Source organism: Astatotilapia calliptera, chromosome 8, assembly GCF_964374335.1.
Source record: "Astatotilapia calliptera chromosome 8, fAstCal68.1, whole genome shotgun sequence".
Taxonomy (NCBI): Eukaryota; Metazoa; Chordata; class Actinopteri; order Cichliformes; family Cichlidae; genus Astatotilapia; species Astatotilapia calliptera.
Window position 1 is genome coordinate 2862604 of NC_137429.1, and position 23844 is coordinate 2886447.

At 41.9% G+C, this 23844-nt stretch overlaps 1 protein-coding gene across 8 annotated transcripts in view; it reads left to right on the forward strand.

The window, feature by feature from the left end:
• Nucleotides 1-23844, forward strand: part of baiap2b (BAR/IMD domain containing adaptor protein 2b) — a 78565-nt gene that overhangs the window by 7609 nt on the left and 47112 nt on the right. For all 8 annotated transcript variants that reach the window (XM_026177868.2, XM_026177876.2, XM_080304978.1 and 5 more), the window contains exon 3: nucleotides 19684-19759. In XM_026177868.2, coding sequence (XP_026033653.1) covers nucleotides 19684-19759 — 76 coding nt within the window. The remainder of the gene's footprint in view (nucleotides 1-19683; nucleotides 19760-23844) is intronic.

Genomic DNA, 23844 nt, shown 5'->3' on the forward strand with positions numbered 1-23844 from the left:
CTTTAAATTGCATTTCTGATGTGATACTGATACCTTCTACTAATCTGATCCCGGGGTTACATTAACAAGCTGTCCCTCCAGAGCCTAGCTTTGTGACTTCAAACACACCAAATCAATGCATATTGTTAAATATATTCATTCATATTTAAAAGCAAAATAATGAAAGACAACTTAGTAAAGATTTTAAAAAGTGTTTTGCACTAGTTTGTTTTTAGCTCAGTGTGAGAGTCTTTACTGCCTAGAAAGCCACAAGAGATTACGCCGCATGTTTACAACAGAAGAGTTTAATGTCAAATACTCTTCCTGATGCAACCCCAAAGGGAATTTGTGTCTGTGGTGAATGTGTTAACCGCTAAACCAGGGATGTTTCATTTTGCATCAAGGCCACATGCAGCCCCCTTTATTTAGTTTTTACTGGGGTGAAGCAGTAAAACTGCCCTTTCTGTCAGTGTAAAGAGGTTTATCTGCACAGTTAATCCCCAGAATATCTTAATAATATGAAAAAGAAGTGCACTTGCAACAGAACATCTCAGTTTTCCTACATAATAAAGAAATGCCGCTGTAGTAAATCTGTCAGCACATTTCTTTGGGCTTAAATCTTTGCTTAATGGTGATGGGGGTGGTCTTCTTTATCTGCGAAGTGGTCCAGTAGGCCAGATTGGAGCAGGCCTTATGTTTGATACCCCCCACTACACCATTGGAAAGACATGTACAGCATGGTGATGTTAATTGCAGCCATTTTAGTCTCTCCTTCCTCTGTGATTGCACCTCCTCACACACAGAGTGGAGCAGACAAGGAAATGAAACGCCTCCAAACTGCTGACTCTTTGCTGTTCCCTTTCCCCACACTCTCGCTCCTGCTGAGGTGTGTCGTAGTAAAAACAGAACTGACCTGATGTGACTGGACAGCTCCGTTGATTGACTCCGTTTTTAAAAGAAGTTTTTGTTGGATAAGTCAGGCAAACCGAATGTGCCGCTGACCCTTTGGTCATAAGAAATGTCAGATAAACTGCCAAATGTTTATCACAAGTAAACTTATGTTGGATTAAAAAGATGAAAAAGAAAAAATGTGACCATCAGTTTCAGCTTCTGTGAAAATCTGTGTTAGGATGCGGTTTTGTCTTGTCCAAAGAACGCCCTGCTCAGGGGTCGGGTATGAAAATGCCAACCTGCAGAAATGCAGCTCTGGGTTTTCTTCCTGTCATCAGCAGGCTGAAGCAGAGCGCTGCTGCCAGTCTGACCCCTGATGGGGGGCTGACTGTAGGAGGCTGATGCTCACTGGTGTGGCAGTTGGTAGTGTAATGGCAGGCCTATTGCTGGTCCAATGAGCTTTGTGTGGGACTGCTAAAGAAACTAACAGGTCTTTATTAATTCATTATAAGCGTGGAAGATGAAAAGGCCTGAAGGTGCTCGCTTCAACGCTCACGTCTGTTTCTCCACCGAGGAAAGAAGACGCAGACAGGATGACAGGAATGCACTCCTGTGGTGTTAGGATGGTGATCATCTCTTACAGAACATGATATTGCGGTAAAGTGTCTAACAGCATGTACCCACAGAGGGCATGCCTCTGTGTAAAGTCCCCAGTTTAAATTAGACTTTGACTTGCCTTTAATGATTGAAAACTACACCAATTCAGTGATGCACATTCATAGACGATTAGCTGAGAGGCTGATTGAATCTTATCATGTTCTGGTTATGTCCAGGTTATTCCACCTTTTCCTCAGACTGAGTATTTGCATGTTTTATCTAAGTGTGTTTGAAAAAGCTTTATTAGTTATTGATATGAAGTGGATACAATTTATAGAACAGAAAACAGTCCGAGAAAGGTGTTATTTGTACTTTGGGGCAAAAAATACTTCTTTTTGTTTTAATGTGTCAGTGTTGGTGAGCGGCTGCCTTTAATTGCCACATGGAGGTGGATTTAATTATGAGTGGAGAAAGGTCACCCATTATTCTGCTCAATGGTGGCCAAAGACTAAAACGTGAGTGTTTATTTATAAAGTTTATGTTCCTCCATTGTGCATCGTACTTGGTAACAAGCAGTTATGAAGAGAATCCCTCTTCCCCCAGAAGACATCCATGGCAGGTGAGTGCTTTAAGAAAGTAATAAGAAAATAACCTGTGTATGCTCTTTTGGAATAACAATAAAGCATTCATCATCTCCATCTAGTTGACTTGAGGAGTGACAGTAATGGTTTTGCTCTGCAGCTCGCAGAACAACAAGTGTGATAAGCTGCTGCAGTCCAAGATGCTCTTTAGCAGCGGCTGAACTTTGAAAATACAACTTTGAGGACTGTCTGCTAGTAATTTGATGTTGTTCTTTTATAGGGTTGAAAACTGTAATTAAATTACAGATGTCATTGTGAAGCTGTTAACACACCTCCAAGAGTATTATGTGGTAAATACGATGGTTGTTTTTAATCCTTTGTGTTTCTAGCACACAATGACCCTTTGGTGGATGAACGCTGGTTTTGTTTTCTCTGCCTCCTGTTGTTTTCTTTGTTTGCCTGACTGTTAGCTGCCGGAGCAAAATAAGTTGGACTCAACAGCAGAAGACCAAAGTCTTAACCTCTCTGCTCTGCTGCTGAAATGCAAGATGCTGAATCTAATTTTTGGATGACTCACATCAGTGGATGCGAGTGAGTGTGTGTGGGCAGTAGTGCCTCATGACTATATGTGTGTGTTTCACTTGTTTGTCAGCTCCCGTACTGTACTGCGAGAGTGGCTGGCACTGTGCGTTTTGTTTTTTTCTGATGTGAGATTGCACATCATCACAGAGCCAAACTATGAAGTGAAGTTATCGGTCTGTGTGGATTGAAATGTCAAGAAAAAAGTCCCAGAGGACTGTGTGTAGATACTACACGGAGACGCGTTTGCTACCCACTGACAGTGTGTGTACACTGTGTTTCCTCGGGTTGTTGTGGTTGCTGAACAAATGCCATCTGTATGTTTGATCAGGAGTGTATTAAGCCAAGCATTGTAATCCCAGGAGTACTGCAGGCTCAGGTTGTTGAATGAAGCTCGAGTGTCAGGGCGAGGCTGCCTCGATTGTTTCAGGTGTTTGATGGTGAGAGTGGACTAAAGGGAGATCAGTAGGTCAGTTGATGTTTTTTTGTGGTGTGTTTGTGGTATTTGTATATGCATTGAGCCATTTTAAAGTTTTTCTACTGGCCACACAGCACAAGTTGTGTGTTTGAAAGACCACATAATACCTTATCAATGCGTTAGAGCACTTTGCTCTCAGATTGCGGCCTTACTTGTGGTTCCTAGATTATTTCAAAGTAGAATGGGAGGCAGAGCCTTCAGCTTTCAGGCCCTTCTTCTGTGAGATCAGCTCCCAATTCGGATTTCAGAGGCAGACACTATCTCTACTTTTAAGATTAGGCTTAAAACTTTCCTTTTTGATAAAGCATATAGGCTGGATCAGGTGACCCTGCTGCTGGGGGATTCCCATGATGCACTTGGTGTTTCTCTTTCCCCTCTGTGTTTATGCTTCACTCTGCATTTAATCATTAGCAATTATTAAACTCTGGCTCTCTCTCATGTAGTTTGCCTTTTGTCCTATCTGCCTCCCATCAACCCCCAATCAACTGGCAAATCACAACAACAGTTGCCTCAAGGTGCTTTATATTGTAAGGTAAAGACGCTAGAATAGAACGAGGACTCGCTCATGGGGGGGTTGTTTGAGGTTTGGACAATATAAAAGCGACTGTTATGGTCATTTGGCACCGATGGACCGATCTCAACGAAACGCTGTACAAAGTAATTATTAATATCTATATGTTGTTCACTGCTTTTTATAGTGAACAAGCTGGAACATATACAGAGTCCTGCTTCTGTAAGTGTTTGGATTTGGACTGTTGGTTGAGCCATACCAGGAATCAAAAGATTCTGTTTTTCAGTTAACAAAAGAAAAATCATAGATTCATTGATAAAAATACGTGATAACTTCATGCCTTGTTTTGTTGCTTAAAGCAGAACTGCAGTGAATGATTTTCTGAGGAGAAATTATTATTTGAGGCAGTTGTCAAAAGACAGGATTGAAATGTAGACAGGCGCTTGTTTGCTTCCCTGTGAGATATACAGGTGATGAAAGAAACCATCCCACCTCTGATTCTCCTGTTATTGACAGAAGCTTTCAAAGTGTCTCAATTGCAGCATCAATCTCTCCTTAAGATGCTATGTTAGTTTTTGTATTGCCTGACTGTCACCAGAGAATGTTATCAACCGATTGGAGTCATAAATCCTCCGTAAAATACTGTCGTACTATCAGGTCCAACTTCCGAAAGACATAAGGCAGTCCTCCTACTAAGCCCAAAGTATTTGTTCTCCAGGGAGGATTTTTTGTCGCGTGTGCGTGTTTTGGGAGTGTTGTGAGTAATACTACCGAACACTTTATCCCCACTGTCACACGTACAATCTGTTCAGGTTTTTTTCTCTATGAACACAGACTTTTCAGTTTAGCCAAGTGGACGAATAAGCAGAGAACTGCTATCAACATTAATCGTTTCTGGTTATTTTTAGAACTTCTGTTCTTTGTACCACAACCTCTTTTTGTTTTATTAGTTCATTGCTTTCTTATTAGAGTTCTCACCTCAGCTCATAAGCACCACAGGTGAGAAGCAGGACATCTGCCAGGAAATTGAACCTTAAAGGTTAGCAGTGGATTGACTGAGGAAGTGAAGGGTTTTTGGCAGAGACCTCTCAGCAGGATTTCCACCTCCTCCTTCTTTCACACCACAAAAGGATATTTCTGGGTCGAGTCCCACCTCTGTACTGATCGGGTAGATTAAACCAGTCTGGTCATTTTTCCTTTTGTTCACATTTGAAAGGTTGTCTGAGGTGAAAACAAGCCTCCGGCCTCTTTGCTCATGTGCATAAAAACCTATTGAATCCAGATGCTTTGCTTAGGCCAGATTACTCCAGTGTAATTGTTTCAAACCAGTGATTTTCTTCTCTGATTAGTCACAGTGCTTTCAGCTCTTTTGTCTCTGTTCAGCGTTATATCGCAGGCTTTGTGCTTCAGTCCCTGCAGAAAACTGTGCCTCCTCAAGCTTCAGGGTTTGTTCTAGCTTTGTGTGTCTTGTCACTGATCGTTGGGCAGCAGTCGTGTTTGTGAGCGTCACAGTGACGGTCTCTGACAGCGTTGTGGGGTGTGTGATGGTGTTATGTAAGAGGGGAGCGGTGCAGGTAGAAGGGGATGCAGTTATGCACATGTTTGATATAAAAGTTAATTTAATTTATGTTTTCAGAGTCACGGCTAACACTCTGTGGCGCTTTTATTTGTTGTGCATTGACTGATTTAATGTATAGTACATCTTCATGAAAGTGGAGCAGCTAAAGTGTCTGATGCTTATGTGCATATGAGCACTGGACAAACAACCTAGTTGTAGGGCTGCAAAACTTTTTGAAAAATTGTGTGCAAAAAGCCAAAAAAATAAAAATGCAGAGCTAAAGAGGATTGCTTAAAAAGCATGCTTACAGTTAGCATGCAGCTCACAAGAGTGCCAGATGCCAAGAATTTGCCGATCCTAAATTTCCACAGTTTCTCTATTTACACAGATCTCGCAGGTATTAATATGATGGTACAATTTCAGTTTCTGTCAAATAGTCATTGCTTTTATTAAATTTGCATCAGCAGTTTGGTGCAACTGCAGCTTACAGTACTTCAGGACAGTATTTCTTAGCTTTAGTGGTTTAAAAAACACTTCGAGCATGAAACCAACAGTAATGTACCCTAATGCTTCACTTATGATGCTTAATGCATTTGTTGCTGTTTATTGTTATTTATGTACATCTACTTTCTTCGTTTTTGCAAGAAATCCCATACAAGATGATTTCACACAAGAACACACGTGTTCTACTGCTTGTTAACACAAATATCTAATCAGCCAATCACATGCCAGCAACTCAATGCATTCACACATGTAGACATGGTCAAGGAAACTTGGTGAAGTTTAAACTGAGCATGAGAAAGAAACTGAATTTAAGTGAATTTGAATACATTTGGAGTATTTTCAGAAACTGCTGTAATTTACAGAAAACACTCTCAAAAAGTGAGCAGTAGTTTTGGATAATGAACAGACTGCTTTGAGCTGATAAAAAGGCAACAGTAACTCAAATAAGCACTCATGACAACCAAAATATGCAGATGATCATCTCTGAATGTATAGAACATTGTTGTTGGAGGCCAGCGGGCTACAGCAGCAGAAGAACACAGTAGGTGTCACTTCTGTCAGTTAAGAACAGGAAACTGAGGCTACAGTTCGCAGGGGCTCACCAAAATTGGACAATAGAAGATCCAGGGGTGGGGCTTCTGTTGGCTGCTTCCAGCAGGATAACACATCAAAGCTCAGATCATCTCAAACTGCTTTCTTGAACATGACGGTGAGTTCAAATGACCTCCACAGTCAGCAGATCTCAATCCAATAGAGCACCTTTGGGATGTGGTAGAATGGAAGATTGGCATCACGTGTGCAGCTCATAAATCTGCAGCAGCTGTGTGATGCAGTCACATCAGTAAGGTTAAAAATCTGTGAGGATGTTTCCAGCACCTTGTTTAATCTGTGCTATGGAGAGTTAAAGGTCTTCTGGAGGTAAACGGATATCCAGCAACGTGTACCTAATAAAGTGACCGGTTGAGCTCAAGAAGGTAGTGAGTGTTTGTTAATAACGGTAATAATTTTACAGCTGCAAACTCAGTTTTTTCTTCAATTTTCAGCTCTGCCTGTTTAACCCCGGCTCAGTGCTGAGTGTCGAAAGAAGACCTTCCTCTTTTCCTCACAGGGCAGATGATGTTTAAGATGGCTAGCAGCTGTAGCTAAGCATTTTACTTTGTTAATATTGTGCATGTTTGGCTAGTCATCTGTGGGAGTAAGAAGAACACCCACAAAGAACAAAATGTACCCAGAAAAACGAGATGCTTTTTGTGTTTCAGCCATTTTACCTCTTAAATGTGTGGACTTAAAATTCTTAGAAATATCAGTGAGCTGTGAGCATCCTTTGTGCTGTTTTACATTTCTTTACATAGACTACACAAACTGGACCCTAAATCAACATCCAGAAGGCGTCAGCTCAGTGCAGGTGCACAGTGCATGGAGTTGCACTCTGTATTATTTAGATTTCACCAACTGCTCTGTTACGACACAGCTTCCATAGCTGTCATACAACATAACTGCCGGCGTCTGCTGTGTGTTTGCAGCATGTCAGCAGCCTTTAGCACATCGGTAAGTTATCTAACTTGAGCTGGAGGGAGATAGATAAGGAGAGATGGAGGCTGCCAGGGAGCAGGGGCTTGGCAGAGGATGAAAGGAAAGTTGCAGGGATTGGATCTCAATAGAAAGAGTGTGAGGAGACAAGGGTGTGGATCCCCTGTTCTGCTCTTTTCTTTTCTTACACTAATTAGACTGTAATTAAAGGGGAAAGGCCTGAGGGGTGAAGAAAAAGCAGGTGTTTATGGAAGATTGCTGTATGTATGTATGTGTGCTTGTTCAATTGGAGATGTTGCTCTGGAGTGGCTTTTAAAGTGAAATTTGAGGTTGAGAGAAGAAGAGAGGGGATGAAGATGTGCTTAGAGGGGTTTAAAAAGCAGAAATGTGTCATTATCTGATCCTTTCGTTACTAACACACACACAGAGCCTCCTTTGAGATAAACGGCACATCTTGGCATCACACATGTGCTGATACGCTTTCATATGTTGTACCCTTGCGGAGGAAGCGGTGCCAAGATGAATCTTCTCCCGTCATTTTCAGATTTAAAACCTGACCTCGTTTACGGTGTTCATGAATACTTTGTGGGAACATATGTGATCGCGTGAACATGCATTCGTTCACGTGTAAATCTGAGAACAACTGGTGCACCGGCTGAATCAGATGCGTCACTGTGAGGCGATGACAATGATGATCTTCTTCCTTCAACACGGCAGCCGTGGAGACTCCCTCTCTTTCCATTACCCCCCCTTCCTCCCTCACGTCCTCGTTCTCGCCTCTCCTACCACCCCGTCAGCTTTCCTGTGGTATGAGCTGAACGTGAGGTGAATAAAAAAATGGGTTGCCCTGTCACGGAAGGGGGGAGATTCCAGCACTTCCATATATGGCTGCCGGAAGTTCACCCCTCCCTCACTCCTTCCAAAGCTGCATCTGTGGAATAGGGGGCGCTGACTCTCCTGCTGCTTGCCTGCACACAGATAAGAGCTCATCTGAAAGGGAAATTGGCTGACTTCACACACATGCACGTGCACATGCGTGCACACACACGGCATATCGGCGCTGTATTCCCGTCTCCTGAGGGCGTTGAAGCAGGGCGTCTTTAGCGCCGTGATTGTCACACTGGCTGAGCAGAGGCAAATAACATCCATTTTCTGGAAACAAATAATAAGGGACAGCAGCAAAGCACTAACGGTACATAACGGTGCATATATCTCAGCTCATCACTCCCACATACTGTATATAATGCAGTACGGGACTGCTAATTGCTTTCTTCACATTAGCAGCAATGTTATGCACTGCTTCTTTTGTGCGGTGCGTCACATGCTTTAAAGCTTTGGTGACTGGGAGCTCTAAAAACCCCTCTGTATATGTGTTTGTTGATATGTGATGGATGATCAGCAGCACGGTCTTCAGTGAGAAGGCTTCTCAGTGTGAAGCCATACCACTAATGTAAGCTATACTCACGAGAGAGCTCAAAATCACAGGTAGCCTTTTTCTACATATCAGTGGAAAGGAAATTTAACAGATTCCTAGATTTTGTTTAAGAAGGTGGTAAAATTTCCTTTGTGCTCGGCCGGCCAGACTGCTGGGAGAACCGCTGGATGAGAGGTTGGAGAGCTAACTTATCCGCTAAGGTCAGAAAACTTGGATGCAACGTACATATACAGCTGAACAGACACCTGCTAATTACTGCTAACTAAACGATTAATAACATACCAGAATCCATCTTTGTATCTGGAGGCGGGAAAAACAGAAATATAAGAATATGATCTAATTCATAATTTGAAAAAAATACTTCAGTGGTTCCTGGATCTGAAACTAAAAACTCATCACTTGTGTTTTGGCCTGTGTTCCAACACTCCACCAGATTTAATTAAAATGTATTACTAATTTTTCCTTCTGAATGTCTTGTGGGCTTACACACGGACAAACAAACAAACAAGACTGAAACCATGGCCGCACTTCTCCATCCAACCCTTGAAAATGACAAAATACAGTGAATGCAGTAAGGTGTATTCTCTAACCGTACTGTTCTTTGTTAGTTTTACCCTTTGGGGGTGATATTTGTTGGTTTCTCTGTCTCCACAATCTGCTTAAGGGCTGCCTGAAGGCATCTGTACGAGCAGCATTCAATAACCTCCGCCAAGGCTGAGCATTCCCTCCACACCATGCATGAACTGAGTCACTGGATCCAGAAAGAGATGAGGGCTGTTTTTCTTATTTAAATTGATGTGTTTGTGAAGATGTAATGTGAATTGTCCGATCAATTCTCGTGTCTTCATAGTAAAAATTCCTAGACAAATGCAGATCTGATTTTGACACTAAAACAGTCCCTGCTGTGTTGGGCAAAGCCCGGCTTCTGGTAATATTATCATGCAAATCCATTTATACCTGTCTGAGTAATCCTTCAGACAAACAGGGAAACAGACAAGCTGAACATCCTTGGTACAGGTAATAAGCGTCCAGGTGAAACACGCAGCTGAATTGGACCCAAGTTCTCATCATTTTTACTACTTCAGTTTGAACTTTCACATTAGGAGCAAGTGGCCTTGAAATTGTTGTCTCCTCATTAAAGAGCGCTTGGCGATTTGTTCAAATGTTCACAAGAGACACTAAAGCACCTGAGGTGATGCCAGCATCCATTTTAATCCGATTCCTGCCGATTGGAACGTTTCCTCCGTGAGAATAAAGACCTCTCTGTCGTTATCGGTGGGACTTTGTGAGAAAGCACACAAAAAACAGAACAGCCAGATTGGTAGAAAGCAGCTTCTACCAAAGAAATGTCTGAGTCATTACCAGCACACAAACGGAGACCTAATATGTGAACAAACACAATGACCATGGTACCTATGCTAAAAATGTCATGTGGTGACAACAAACCCCCGTCTGTACCATGTCTGGGAATGTTTCTACACCAGCTGATGCCACGAGAAACAGCAGTATATGAAGATAAGTCACGCTCATGCGCACACACGCACAGTAAAACTTGATGACAGGAGGTCACCTTGACATGTGACTGTAGTCAAATACACACCAGCGCCGCATGAGCCCTCCCCATTTCCGTGGCAACCACATAGAGCAGATGACCTTTCCTGTGTGTGTTTAATCTGGTTACATTTTGTATCCCACCCAGACGGGAGAACAAAGTGGAAACTTTCCTTATCAACTGTTGACAGTTTGGTGTTTTTGTGGTTGTTATCCAGGAGCTTTCTCATTCAGAAACACAGTTGAAACTTTTGTCACGTGACAGAGAAACAAAAGTTTTCTTTAAGATAATATTTTTATGGTAAATGTCCTGTATTTATAGTAAATATTTATATATTTTTATTAAACCAACCTGCGTACTGTTCCATCTCTGCTTTAGTTGTGGTCAAAATATGATGTTAGTGCTATTTTCTTTGTAAGGTAGAATGGGTGGAAAAAGTCAAGGTCATTAAAATAAGCAATAAAAAAAACATAATGGTGTTTTAAAATATTACAAATACATCGAGGAAAGTCCCCCCCCAATAACTCACAAGCTGCGCATCAGATATGGACCTCTTTTTCTTTCTTCTTCAAAGGAAGGAGGTGCCAGTCCAGTCTGCTGGCCAATCTTGCAAACATTTTTATTTTTTTTAAAGAACGATGAAGTTTTGGGAGTTCCTGATCAGCCAACCAGAAGAAAGAACATCTATTTTCATTAAATACTAACAGTAAATAACTTGAGGCTGGTGGCTTTCACTCATTTATTTTTGCATTTTTTTTGTAGACTGTCTGTTTCGGTCTCCACCTGGTGCGTCCCTGCCTCTCCGTCCTCGTTGGGGTTGCCAGATCTCCTCTCGCTGGTTAATCTGTTTGGCAGCCAACGCCGCAGCAGGTTCTAATGGTGCCACATGGCTGTCTTGGCTTTACAGTAATTTACGCCACGACATGATATGAACCTGCTGCTGTTTATGTAGGCTCTGACTCACCCCACGTTCTCATCTCCTGCCACCAAATGACACATGCTAACACACACATATATGCTCACACACACACATATAGACTGGCTTCTCTACACCATCGCTGATGAAGGCAGCTAGGTCACAATGTTCTTAACGCTGCTTGTTTTCTTTCCTTTGTTCTCTCAAGTGTTTCCCCCATCCATACCTGGGTGGGAGGCATGTATCAGATAGTAGGTCTTTTGAAGTAGGTTCACTACCTAGATGTTCTTTTTTAGGTTTCTGTTTCTCTGCTTCTCTTCGTAGATTCTTTTCTCCTTTATTTATTTTGACCTTGTTCTGTTCTTCTCTTGTTTCTTTCCTGCTTTGTTGCCTTCCTTCCTTGAGTGATCAAAAGAAACAAAATCTTAACAAATTAAATTGATTTTAAAGCATTTACCACGGACAGAGCTTTGGGTTGTTACCACCAAAATTAACTTGGGATAAGGACTCACAAAGGTTTATGCATGTGTGGGCTCTAAGTGTTTGTGTATATAATTCTTCAGTGTGTTTGAGTACACTTTAACTTGTCACGAACGCTGCAGTGTAACACCAGTTTTCCTTCACGCTGCCCCTTGTTCTGTTATTAATAGCTTGTATAACCTCTGCCTCTATTCCAAATCACTCATCTGTCATGGGACGTGGTGTCCGTGCCCTGCGATGTTGCTCTGATGGATCTATTAACCTTGGCTTTGAGGGCTAGCTGCTACCTATTCAATCTCCTTCTCATCATACTAGCAATCTGTTATGGCCATGGCAGCAGTAAGTAAAATATCAGTGGATTTAGGTTGTGGGATTTTTGGATAGATTCTTGTTTAAAACTGCGAAGGAGAACTTTGAAGAACCTTTCCAGCTTGCAAAGGCAGCTCTTTTCATTATCAGTTCAACATTTGTTATATTTTCTTTCCTTTTAATTAACAGGGCCAGTGTCTCTTAACAGGATGAAGCTGCAAATCACACCTTTCAAACAAGATGTTAAATTGAAAACAAGGTACGCCAAAAATCTCAGTGTACCTGTGGCCAAGGTGGTGTTTACTACACACGTTTTGTTTCCAACTGCACAAAAACAAAATAAAATGATAATGCAGGATTTGAGAAATCTTCTTAGCTGCTCCTCCAGTTCAGGTTGGCAGGGAAGCTGGAGCCAAAGATGCAGTGAAATCAGCTGACTTTGGTTTCAGACTCATCGTTTATCACCTGAAACAGCTGATCATTTCAGCAAGCTCAAAGTGGAAGACTCCTGATTCTGTACTGTTTTCCTTTTATTTTAAATTACGTTTGCTCTTCAGCTCTTGAGGTAATGTCAGGTAAATATGCTTGGCCTCTCGTGAGCTCATTTTTGTGGTGGAGAAAAACTAAACCGAGTCTCCAATAACCACATTGGCTGTTTTGCAGTTTTCATCCCAACTCATACCAACATTTGATCTTGGTTTCTTTAAGCCAACATGTTTTTCCGGTGGTTGCCAATTATTTTTACTGTCCTAACCACAACCGGAGCTTAATCATAAAGCTGTCAGGACAGAAAATGCGATCCTTAGTTAGCAGATAGACCCACACTTTGTTTAGTTATGAATGCCTGGTGCGGCTCTCTGTCAAACCTCAGAGGATGAGATAAATGGATTAATTGTCAGGTGTTCACAAACTGCAAACAATACACACACACACACACACACACACACGGAAAAAAAAACCTTAACAAAAACACTCACAGGCCCAAATCCTCATTTCCCTTGCAGAAATTGCAAACAGCCAGTCCTTCCTGCCAGCACAGTGCTCTGTGAACACACACACACACACACACACACACACACACACACACACACACACACACACACACACACACACACACACACACACAGGACCATTAAAGTGCTGCAAACAGAAGGTTGTTCCAGAGTTGTGCTTTTGCGCACGCACACAAACAGTCATTCTGCCACGCTTGGATGCTTCCAGGATGAACATCTGTCTGGCCAAGTGCTGGTGAGATGTGGAGGAAGATAAATATTTCACCGAACAGACCGATAACATGTCAGGGAGATGGATCGTACTGCTCTAAAGTCATGTGCGTAGTCTGTGTGAGACTGCATGAGGATGCTCACATGCTTCCAGTACTCTGTCTGTCTATTGGATTGATAATTCATTTGATCTATTAATGCATGTTATTTCTCGTAGATGGTTGCTGTGCACTCGGCAAATTTTAATTTTTCCCTTCTTTATACTAAATAATTATATGAACATTTGTTTCTTTCTTAAATATGCCTCATGTTGCTACAGTTACTATCTCTTGGCCAGACTTTGCCCTCCCAAAGGTTAATTCCATTTTGCTCTTTAGTCAGCTAATTATTTGCTTATCGTTTCTATCTTCACTCTGGGATCAGCGATGTGCTTCACGGTAGATTATCTCCTCTTTGGCATTTAGTCTGCGCTTGTCACATTAAAAAAACTGCGGCCTCAGTGACACTCAAAGTCCATTAATGATTGATTAAAAACTCGTGATCTAAAAAGAGCAGAAATCAGAGTATCTTTGTCATCACTTGCGTCTTGATGACAATTTTTCAACTTTTTCTTGAAGATATGCTTATAATTTCCCTCCAGATAACATTCACTCGTGTTCCCCCAAAGCTGCAACGTGATAAGACAATCCCTGTATTGTTGTGGAGGTTTGATGCTTAATTGGTAAGAGTGATTAGTGAGTCAATTAGAACACGTGACTGGAGCAAACGGGCAAAGTGAGACAAAGCAACGTTTGCTCTGTAATCCTTCTCATTTCCCATGCAGTCAGTTAAATATGGTCTTTCATTCAGTGGAATGCTAATCAGCCTCAGCCCCTGTTGCTGAAGGAACAATCTCGACTGATTGAGTGTGGATTAAGCAAGGACCGGGCAAATTAATGATCCTATTAGATTATCCCCTAAACCGCATGAGCATGTCGTGACCAGGGGAGAACCCGTGAATTATGGCATGTTTATTGCATTGATAATGATTGACTGTTTGGTGCCGGCTGAGAGTCTTTACATTATTCACAGTTGTTACCCGGTTTGTTTGTGTGTGTGAAGGGCAAAGTTGTAGAACTCCAGCATGGACCCAACTGAACTTGGAAAATGTCAAGAACTTAAAATTGGTGGTGAATTGGTATTCAGTGAAGTATGCTGCTGTTCCTCTGCACAGATGTTTGACTTCAAGACTGCAGTCAGCAACTTTCATTAAAATGAAAAATGCACCCAATGCAATACGCACAAAAAAAGATTCTTGGAGTAAAATGCAACTAAAATATATAAAACTGAAGGTTTAGTTATTGGAACTCTCTCCAACTGAGCTTAAGATCTGTGGACTCAGTAGTCTCTGCACTACTGTATAGCTCTGTAATAATCATTCTGTACATACGATAATTTTTAACCCTACAACTGTTTACAACTTGCATAGTTCTGTATAGCTGTATATCTCAGATTCTGTAAAGTTATTTATTTCATATTCTGTATAGTTTTTCATATTTATATCCTGTTCATAGCCTGTACATAGCTTGTACTCACTACAGCCTGTACATACTTATAGTTATAGAATATTCACAACATACTTCATACCGTGTACATTATAACATACCATAATAGACCCATTTCTGTAATATATTTACATATCTATATTTATTGTAATATATCTATATCACTAAAGCACTTCTGGATGGATGCAAACTGCATTTCGTTGCCCTGTACCTGTGCATGTGCAATGACAATAAAGTTGAATTCTATTCTATTCTATTCTCTTTTAAAAAAACAACTAAAAACATCTTTTTCGAATTGCATTTTGTTACCTTCTGTCTGTTTTTGTTTTTTTTGTGAAGCACTGTGAGATCTTTTTATCTAGAAAGGCAAAATAAAATTTTACTTACTTACTTCATATAATTAAACCATTAAATCAAGTAAATTTAATGTGACCAGATTCCATGGAGTTAATTTTCTACACTGTGGTTAAGTAACAACATTACATAAAACATTTAGGTGTAATCAGATTACTTAAAGTCAGGATTTCTGGCATATCTATTTGAGTGTATTCTGTTGTGTATAGAGGTTTTTGGTGGGTGTGCAGTTGAAGCCGAGGTGGTTGGATCAGGATGCTGAATTTCAGCATGTGAAGGGCCACTTGTAACTACACTACATCTGTCGAAATCACTCAGGCGCTCACTCTGGCAGAAAGGCACTTAGGTCAGGTGGGTGACAGAAATCTTGCATGAATTCAGACTTGACTGATATCACACTGCTGAGAATCAGACCTGAGTTAGAGTTTAGTGCCACATATATAAAAACTGCTTGGTTTCGGACAGTTTTTTAGCTCTTAAACTGCTCGCTTCAGACGAGAGAGAAACTGAGGAGAGAAAATATATAAAATAATTTGACCCATCAAAGCAAAGAGCTTTTCCTTTGCAATGTTTCTGTTTTATAATTTCTCCGTGCTTACAGTGAACACAGTGGTCACAATGACTGTTTCTAGTGTGCAGCTGAATGTGTCAGTAAGTAGCGCATATGAAATAGTTAAGGTATTTTAATAGGAAGCATCACATCAAGAATCAGGAATGCAACACATGAAGCTGGACCTGTCTGACAGTGATTACATAACGCAGCTCACACAGTGACACTCACGCAAACGCATACACAGACACACACTTCTTCACACAGTCGTTCCCCGTTCCTCGCTCTGTTTATTTAGACATGAGATCCAGGCCGCTTTCCATCATCTATTTATATTCTTTTGTTGATCGTTCCTTTCTTCCTGCCAACTGGTGGTACAGCCATGGTGATGATTACTGCTGCTAGGAGTGTTCCTCCGTACTGGGTTTGTTCAGCAGCCGACGCCTTGCATAACAGAAAATGCACCCAGAGATGGGAGAGAGGGGATCTGGATATAATTAGGTTTGTTTTTGCCAGGAAAGCCACAAAGAAACACCACCAATGGCCTTTTTTCTTTATGTGTGTGTGCACACACACAAAGCATTTATGACATCATATTGTAGCAATGCAGCAATGTCAGTATCCACAGCAGGGTGCTTCTGATCACATGCAAAACCAGTTTTGGACCCAGAACCTTGCAAAGCCGAAAATACTTTTATGCATTTAGTTTCAGTCCATTTCCCTGCATGTCCCACTCCTCTAACTCTTCCTTGGTGCCAAACTAAACCAACCTCATCTCATTTGTGCACCTTGAAGCTCATCTCACTCACCGGGCAGTCAGCCTATTTTCCTTGCACCCCTGTGTCGTCCTGTCCTACTTCCCGCTTCCATTTCTTTGAAATCATGGAGAGGTTTGTGAACCAAGGTGACTATTCTGCGTCAGCCGGTGGGCATGAGCAGGCGTCCCGTGTAGCAGGCTGACTTGGAAAAAAAGGCATCCATCAAATTTAAACGTACCCTACTCTTTCTTTGCAGAATACTCATTATTCTGTCTGCTCTGTCCCTTTGTGCTTCTTCCTTCAGGCACTTTGAAAAGAACACAAGCATCCTTACTGCCTCAACTGAAGTCGTAAGCCAATATCAAACAGTGATATGCTTCTAAATTCACTGATTAAATACGCTGTTCTCAGAATCTGTTGGTCCTTGCACTCTACAAGACCAAGGTGCCCTGTGGTATCTGGCAAATTGATGTTTGCAGAGGACCTTTTCAGATACTTCAAGCACACTAGAAACCCTGCAAACTTTGGCCTTGTGTCTTACTAGTTTTGGGGTACTTACATGGAAATAAGAGCCCACTTTAATGGTCTAAGGGGACCTATGTATACTCCAGGAAGTTTTTGCAGTTTGTAGTTCCTGCAGTGCTCACATGGAAAGTCTGGGACGCGTCCTTGAACGACTAGAGAACTACAAAAATGTTTCTACTATCTGAAAATACCAAAATTAGCGTGGGCCTTTTGTATTTCACTAGCTGGGCCCACGTCCTCATTTTAGGTTTGACAGCGTTTTACTAGGTAAAAGTGATGCTTTGACATGAATTGAGCTGCGGTTTGGGGAAGGCCTCGAAGGGGACTGGCGACGGCTCCCGGGCCTGGCAGATCCCCGTGTACTGAATAGAAATGAAAAAGTTAAAGGATTGAGAACAAGGAGGGAGGGAGGGGCACGTAAACGAGAATGAACAGCTTGCAGAGCTGGGGGAACCTATATAGATGAGAACCGGAAGGAGCGTGTTGGGAGGCGTGGTCCTGCTCCTGAAATTCCAATACATACATACAATACATACATTCTCTATCACCATTTCCATTGAACACGCTGACTTTAGAAACTGTTTACTTAACTTCCAACAGGCTTTGATTGTTAAGACATGAGTGATGTTCTATTCACCTCATTAGTCAGTGTGCCATAACTGATTTAAGCGCCTTTTTGCACTTTCTAGGATTTGGATCATAGTCATGATGGCTTAGATTAAGGCTGTTTGTTAGATGCTGCTCATCCCTCACTCCCTTTACCTTCCCTCTGCTTCCATCCGTGCTGCCTCTCTGGCAAGTTTGAAAAGAAAGTTGCAGAGAGAAGATTTCTGCTTTTTAAATTGCTGGGTTTGGCCGGAGATGCAGCGAGAGTGAAAGGGCAGCTTGGATTGAGGGGGAGGCTGAGTCACTGCAGAGACAGACAGTAAAACTCATTACGCATTTGTTCTTGACTTTTTCTTCACTTCCTAACAAGGCCTCGGGCCTCTGTTTGTTTGTTCTCGTTGTGGATGCACTTCACTGCTTGTGCGCTGCTGACCAATGCTTGGCCATCTGTCATGAAGGAAGGAGATTTGGATTCGTGCACTGTTTTATGTGTATATCTGTTGGGGAGTAGTCTGAACTTGATATTGGCAGTTTTTCCCTGTGCTTTAAGTCACAGCGTTGCTCATTTTTACTCATCGTATTACCAGCTTGTTGCAGTATTTTGCCAGTCTTCTCTATTATTGCAGCTCCAGCTGTGACGTTTTCTCTCTGCTGCCAATCTCCCAGAGCAGCGTGTTATGTTGCTGAATGTTTCACAGGCAATAATCAGCAAATTCATCTAAACACGCGATCTGTCTTCACCCACTTTGCTGTTCTTGATGTTTGACTTAATCTCCCCCACTCCGTTTAGCAGATATCTACAGAATCTGACTTTTCGGAATTGCCTATTCTGTTTAATGCTTCACTGAATAAAAAATGAAGTGCTGTGCTGTACAAGAACATATAAGCAAAGATTGGGGTGCTTAGTTTCGGTGTTAGTGTTCTCTGTATTTTGTATTAATGATGGAAAAAGCGATTTGTAATGTGAGAGTTATCACCTTGCCCCGCAGCGCCTCAGAGCTGCGAAGCGTTAAGCAATTTTACTGTTCTGGTTCACTATCACCACTCTCATCAATCTCATTTCCAGCAGCAGGCACCTTCTTCCAGCTAAAGAAGCTTTGGTAAACCCGCCGTTCCGTATGTGATCAGGATGATTAACGCGGAACACAAAGAGCAGCTAAAGTACTGGACATTAACCTCTTAATATCCAACACTGACCCTCTAGGGTTTGGGTTAGGTTAACGGCCACTACTGTTTTCATTTGTTTGCTTGGAAACATTGTTTATGTGTGAGACTTCATTTAGGAGTTAACATCTTCTAGCTTGTGAAAGTTTTCCTATTTGGTATGTGGCTAAATAAAACCCAACCCGAACCCTAGGAGAGTTGACACCGTAGATTTTAACAGGTTAAACTGAAAGTTAGTGAGTAAATATTTAAGTGGAAAAAAATGTTGCTGGGTGTATAAGACACCATAAGGAATCATTTGTTTGTATTTATTTTATTTTAGCAAACTTTCTTTGTAGTTTTAATAAATATTTTATTTGAAAAAGTATTATTGATGTCCTGCAAGCTGTAGATGGTATAAGCTTGTTTAAGTTCACTTCCGCTATGTATGAGTGGGGCTTTTTGGGTCCAACGATGATCGTCTTGATTTCATTTGTCTGAATTTCTGGTACTGACCTCTGAGACTCGATGACCGCCGGTGAAAAGGCAAATTTTGTGTTATTTTTGGCCACAAAAGCAATTAGCAGGAGCAGTGTGCCAGAGTTCAAGTGTTAGGGAGACAGAGGGAAATGGCACTGGGTCCAGGTCTGCTGCTGAGCTGAAGGATTCAGCGGCCAAAACCAGATTTTATTTTTAATTCATACAGCAGGGGAGCTGAGGGGACAAAGCACCACACAAACATACAAATATAAGCCCTCCCTCAGTGACTCTTTCCCTCTATTTCATCCAACCATCCTCATCGTCAGGCTCGGAGTCTTGAAATGAATCCTCTGCTCTCCTTTTCCTCGTGGTTGGCTTAGTTTACTCTGTCTATGTGTGTGTGTGTGTGTGTGTGTGTGTGTGTGTGTGTGTGTGTGTGTGTGTGTGTGTGTGTGTGTGTGTGTGTGTGTGTGTGTGTGTGTGTGCTCATGCCCCAGTAAAGAGCAGAGCTCTGTCACTGTAGCTCATGTCGGTGTTTGTATCGTATCTTTCCTGCTTCTAACCAAGCATACCTTCTCTTTTTTCTCTCTCCTTTTCCAGTCCATCATGGAGCAGTTTAACCCGTGCTTACGGAACTTCATAGCCATGGCAAAAAGCTATGAGAAGGCGCTCACCAGTGAGTACACCAACCATTTCTTGTTTACCGTCTGTCTTCGTCGTTCTCTCGTTCCTCCAGTCGTCCAGGCAGAGGGCCAGCTCACCCGACACTTGGCGCCGCTTCTGTATCGTCTTGATTTACCTGGAGACTGGTTAGCTTTAGGGTGACGATGGCTCAGATATTCACGTTAAGAGCATTGTTGATGCCAAGCTTACAATCCCCATCAGAAGCTTTTAAACTACACACACTAGTTTGTGCCTAGATCTTATTCACACGTTCGGTATTGTGCTGTGATGTCCTGTGATTGTTCCGCTGTGATGTCTTCCTCCTTTCTGTCCACCAGCAGTTCCTCTCATCATTCTCATTAACGTCTGTCTCTACCTTTTTATCCTTTGTCATTGCTTTTTGAGGTTTGAATTGGTGTGATTGTGTGTGCGTGGGGGGCAAAGAGTAGGGAGGTGTGGGAAACTGAGGTATACACTCAGTCAAGGTCAAAGACAAAACACAGGAAATATCCAGAGGGAGCTAAGTGGAGCATTAGCCAATGCAAAGTGGAACAGGGAGAGTCGTGAGAATAACGGTACCCCTACCCCATGAGGCCCAAGAAATGAGAACGAGCAGAGCCGGTATTCAGGACAAGACAGGATAAAAAAATGTTTTGAAAAAAGGAGAAGGTAGAAGGAAAAGACTGCGAGACAAATGTTCACAAAAACAGAAATTCCAAAATTCTCAGCAGTTATTGGAATCCTGGAGAATGTCCAGTGGCTTATTCTTTAACTTCACAAACTCTGATTAACTAAAGCTACGCAGTCAGCATGGATAACGTGATTTCATGCCTCTGGGTCAGGCCGATAATGCTTGTACTGATGCCTTGTACAGTATATGTATTTAGATAACACACGCCTCCAACCATGTTGAGCTCATTTATTGATAAGAAAACCTTCCAGCTCTGCTCTTAGATGTCACTCTGTGGAGGGAGGAGGATGAGGAGGAGGAAGAGGAGGTTATCGGGGTCGTATCATATATTCAGTGATGGTGCAGACTTGCTTGGTATGCTGCGTGCGGTTTCGAACCGGGCTCTCCTTTGTGTGCTCGGAGAGGAAATGCAGGGAAGACTCGGCAGCCTGCAAGAACAATAAAGAAGGCCTCACTCTAGTCTGATAGATAAGGCTAAAAATAGCCCTGCGACTCTCTGAGTGGGGATTACACTTCATCAATGCCAAGCAGCGGCACAGAGGCAGAGTTTAGAGTGGGGCTGGGCACCCAGCAAGCATCTATTGTCATAGGAAAAATGCCAGTGCAGCCCCTCCTCGTACTAGAAGTGGGGCGGCAGCTTGACATCTCAGCGGACTGAGAGGACCAGAATGATGCAGGAAGGAGCCTGCTTTCTGGGCTCGATGAGCACAGTGTGGTTTGGGATGTAGCGCTCAGCCAAACTCTCTCTTTATTAAAATCTTAATTGCAGCGTGGTGCAGGGCTGCAGCAGAAACGTGGGAGCTGTGCGGCTGGAACATGCTGTGCTTGTGGAGAAAGAGGAGAACACATGTGAAATCAAATAAAAGGAAGATGTCAAAACTGGGCTGTTCAGCTGAGACTGAGATTTCTGTCTTGTTTGGTGACATCACTGAAAAATCGTTGGTCTCAGTGGAACCTTTAAGCTTACAAGAGTACAAAGATGTGTCTACTGATGGCTCTGTGATTTAGTAATGGCCAACCTTTTCTTCAAAAGCAGTTAATTAAAAACTAGTAACTTTAGTTTATCTTTAATCTGCTTGTTTGGTTCAGTTACCATAAAACAGGAGAATATTTGAAGCTGTAATCAGGAGCTGTCTTTTTCCAAATTTAGCCCATTTATAAACGAGACGTTCGGGTTTTGAGCTGAATCAGATTTGTCTGCTTTCTGTGGAGGAATGTGAGAGGAGGCTTGATTGAGGTTGTGGAAAGCTTGATTTTGAAATTGATGACATTAACATGAGTCACGTGTCACCAACCTCAGCTGATTTAAACCTTGTTTATGTTTCATCTGCTCTGCTCTGTATTGGCTTTATATCACTGTTCTAATCCTCTTTACAGGCAGGTCCTCCTTTTCCTCGTCCTCTGCCTTCTTCTTCTTCTTCTTCTTCTTCTCTTCTTCTTTATTTTTTCTCCTGCTTCTGTGCCTCTCTGTCACTTTCCAGCTGACAGACAAGCAAAGCATTCCCTGGAGCTAATCCGGCTTCACCTGGACCTGCTCTCCTCCCGGCTGAGATTTCTCTGCACATCGATTAAATTAGCCTTGCTCACCCAGCCATCTTAGCCTTACCTCCATCCCCTTGCTTTCGCATCCACTCATATCCTACCTAAGCTTAACTCAAGCCAGGCTTCAGAGAAGCCGGAAAAGGGTCTTGGCCTGTCACTGTCATAGCTTACGGAGGAGGGTTGCACTGCTGTGTAAAGACTTTTGTGGCTTTTTATTCCTGGTTTTCATAAAAGAGTCCTCACAAAATCGCCTTACTGGAGAAATGAAATTGTTAAGTGCTTGTGCAGACTGAGAAGCCAGACGCTGTCTTAATTTACAGAACAATAACTTGCATAGCTCAGTGTCTCCGCGGACTTCTGTGAATAGATTTTCATTGTTTTCCATGCGGGGATATGAATACTTGTCATTTTCCTGCTCTCTCTGTGGGATTCTGCATGAACCTTCTCTGGCAGTTCAAAACACACTCATCAACATGACGGCCCTGTAATAAACTCAGCGCTCATCCATATGTATATCCTGACTGGGCATGTGTCCTCTGTCATCATGACTTTCACTCCCCGTGTAGCTGACCCCTGACCTGCTTTAATTCACCGTCACCGCTGCCTGAGGCTGTCTTGCCCTCATTTCTAAGCCCTGAGTCACCGCCGTGTCTCGGCTCGTGTCCCCGGCTTCTGTGGCGATACACCGCAGAGAATAATGGTCGACAGTATTTGAATTGTAGAGTGCTTACACATCACTGCTGTGAAAGGGTTTGTCAGCATATTATTATGTATGGGGCTGTAAAGATGTGAGGTGCCATTAGGATTTTAAAGCTTTAGTTCATCCAAATTACGAGAATACTTATTTTTTCTGCTTATGCCATGCAAATCATTTTTATTGTCCGTCATAATGTAAATTTCAAGTGCACCAAGTGGCACATATTCAAAAAAGCAAACATATTGTTCACCTACTTGGTGTTTTTGCTTATATTTCAGAACCTCTACAGCATCTGTGTTTAATTTAGTCCAAAATCTGAGGGTCCAGGTTCATAACTAATTTGATTAGACTAAAACATTTATAACCTGTATATGAAGGACAAACTTGGAGTTTTAAACCACCAAAAGAAATTTAACTCAATCAGCTAGTTTATTAAACTAGAGAAGAAACATTACTCTGCTGGTCTAGATTAAATTAGATGAGATTAGATTAGATTAGTCCTTATTGTCTCCCTTGGGAGAAATTTGTCTTGGACAAGCGAGGGCGACACGTCACATAAAATCATAACTTCACACACTGATAATCGCCCTGAAGTTTGGTGCCTCATACCTTTATCAAGACAATGAGGAAATCGGTTTTAAGATTAATCTCAAGCAGCTGCATATAAGTTACAAGTGCCATTAGCTTTCTTTATTCCATTTGTAGTTCGTTACAGCATTATTGAGCAGATTCAAACAGGTTTTGGATCCATAAGGGTAAACAATGTTTAAAATGCCCTCACGTTATTCGTATTACATGGCACTGAATAAAAAAACAAAACAAAAAAACAATACAAATATTCACATTTTATATTTTTCATGTTTCTTTTCTTCTCATTGTATTTCCACTTCTCCAAAGAGGCTGTTATAGTTTCATAATTATTATTTTTTAAATATACAGAATTACCTTTTGGGATGGATGCAAAGTGCCTTTATGCAGTACGACTGATTTCAGGCTGAGTTTTCCTCCTCCACTCATCTGTATCACACTCACAACCCACAAATAAACGATAAAATAAAATAAAAGTTTCAACATCAACACAACAGACAAAGTCATCATCAGTTTCAAAGAATGGAATAAGATCCTTCTCACGATGGTTCCTGGAGCCGAGAGGCTTTTCTCACTGAGC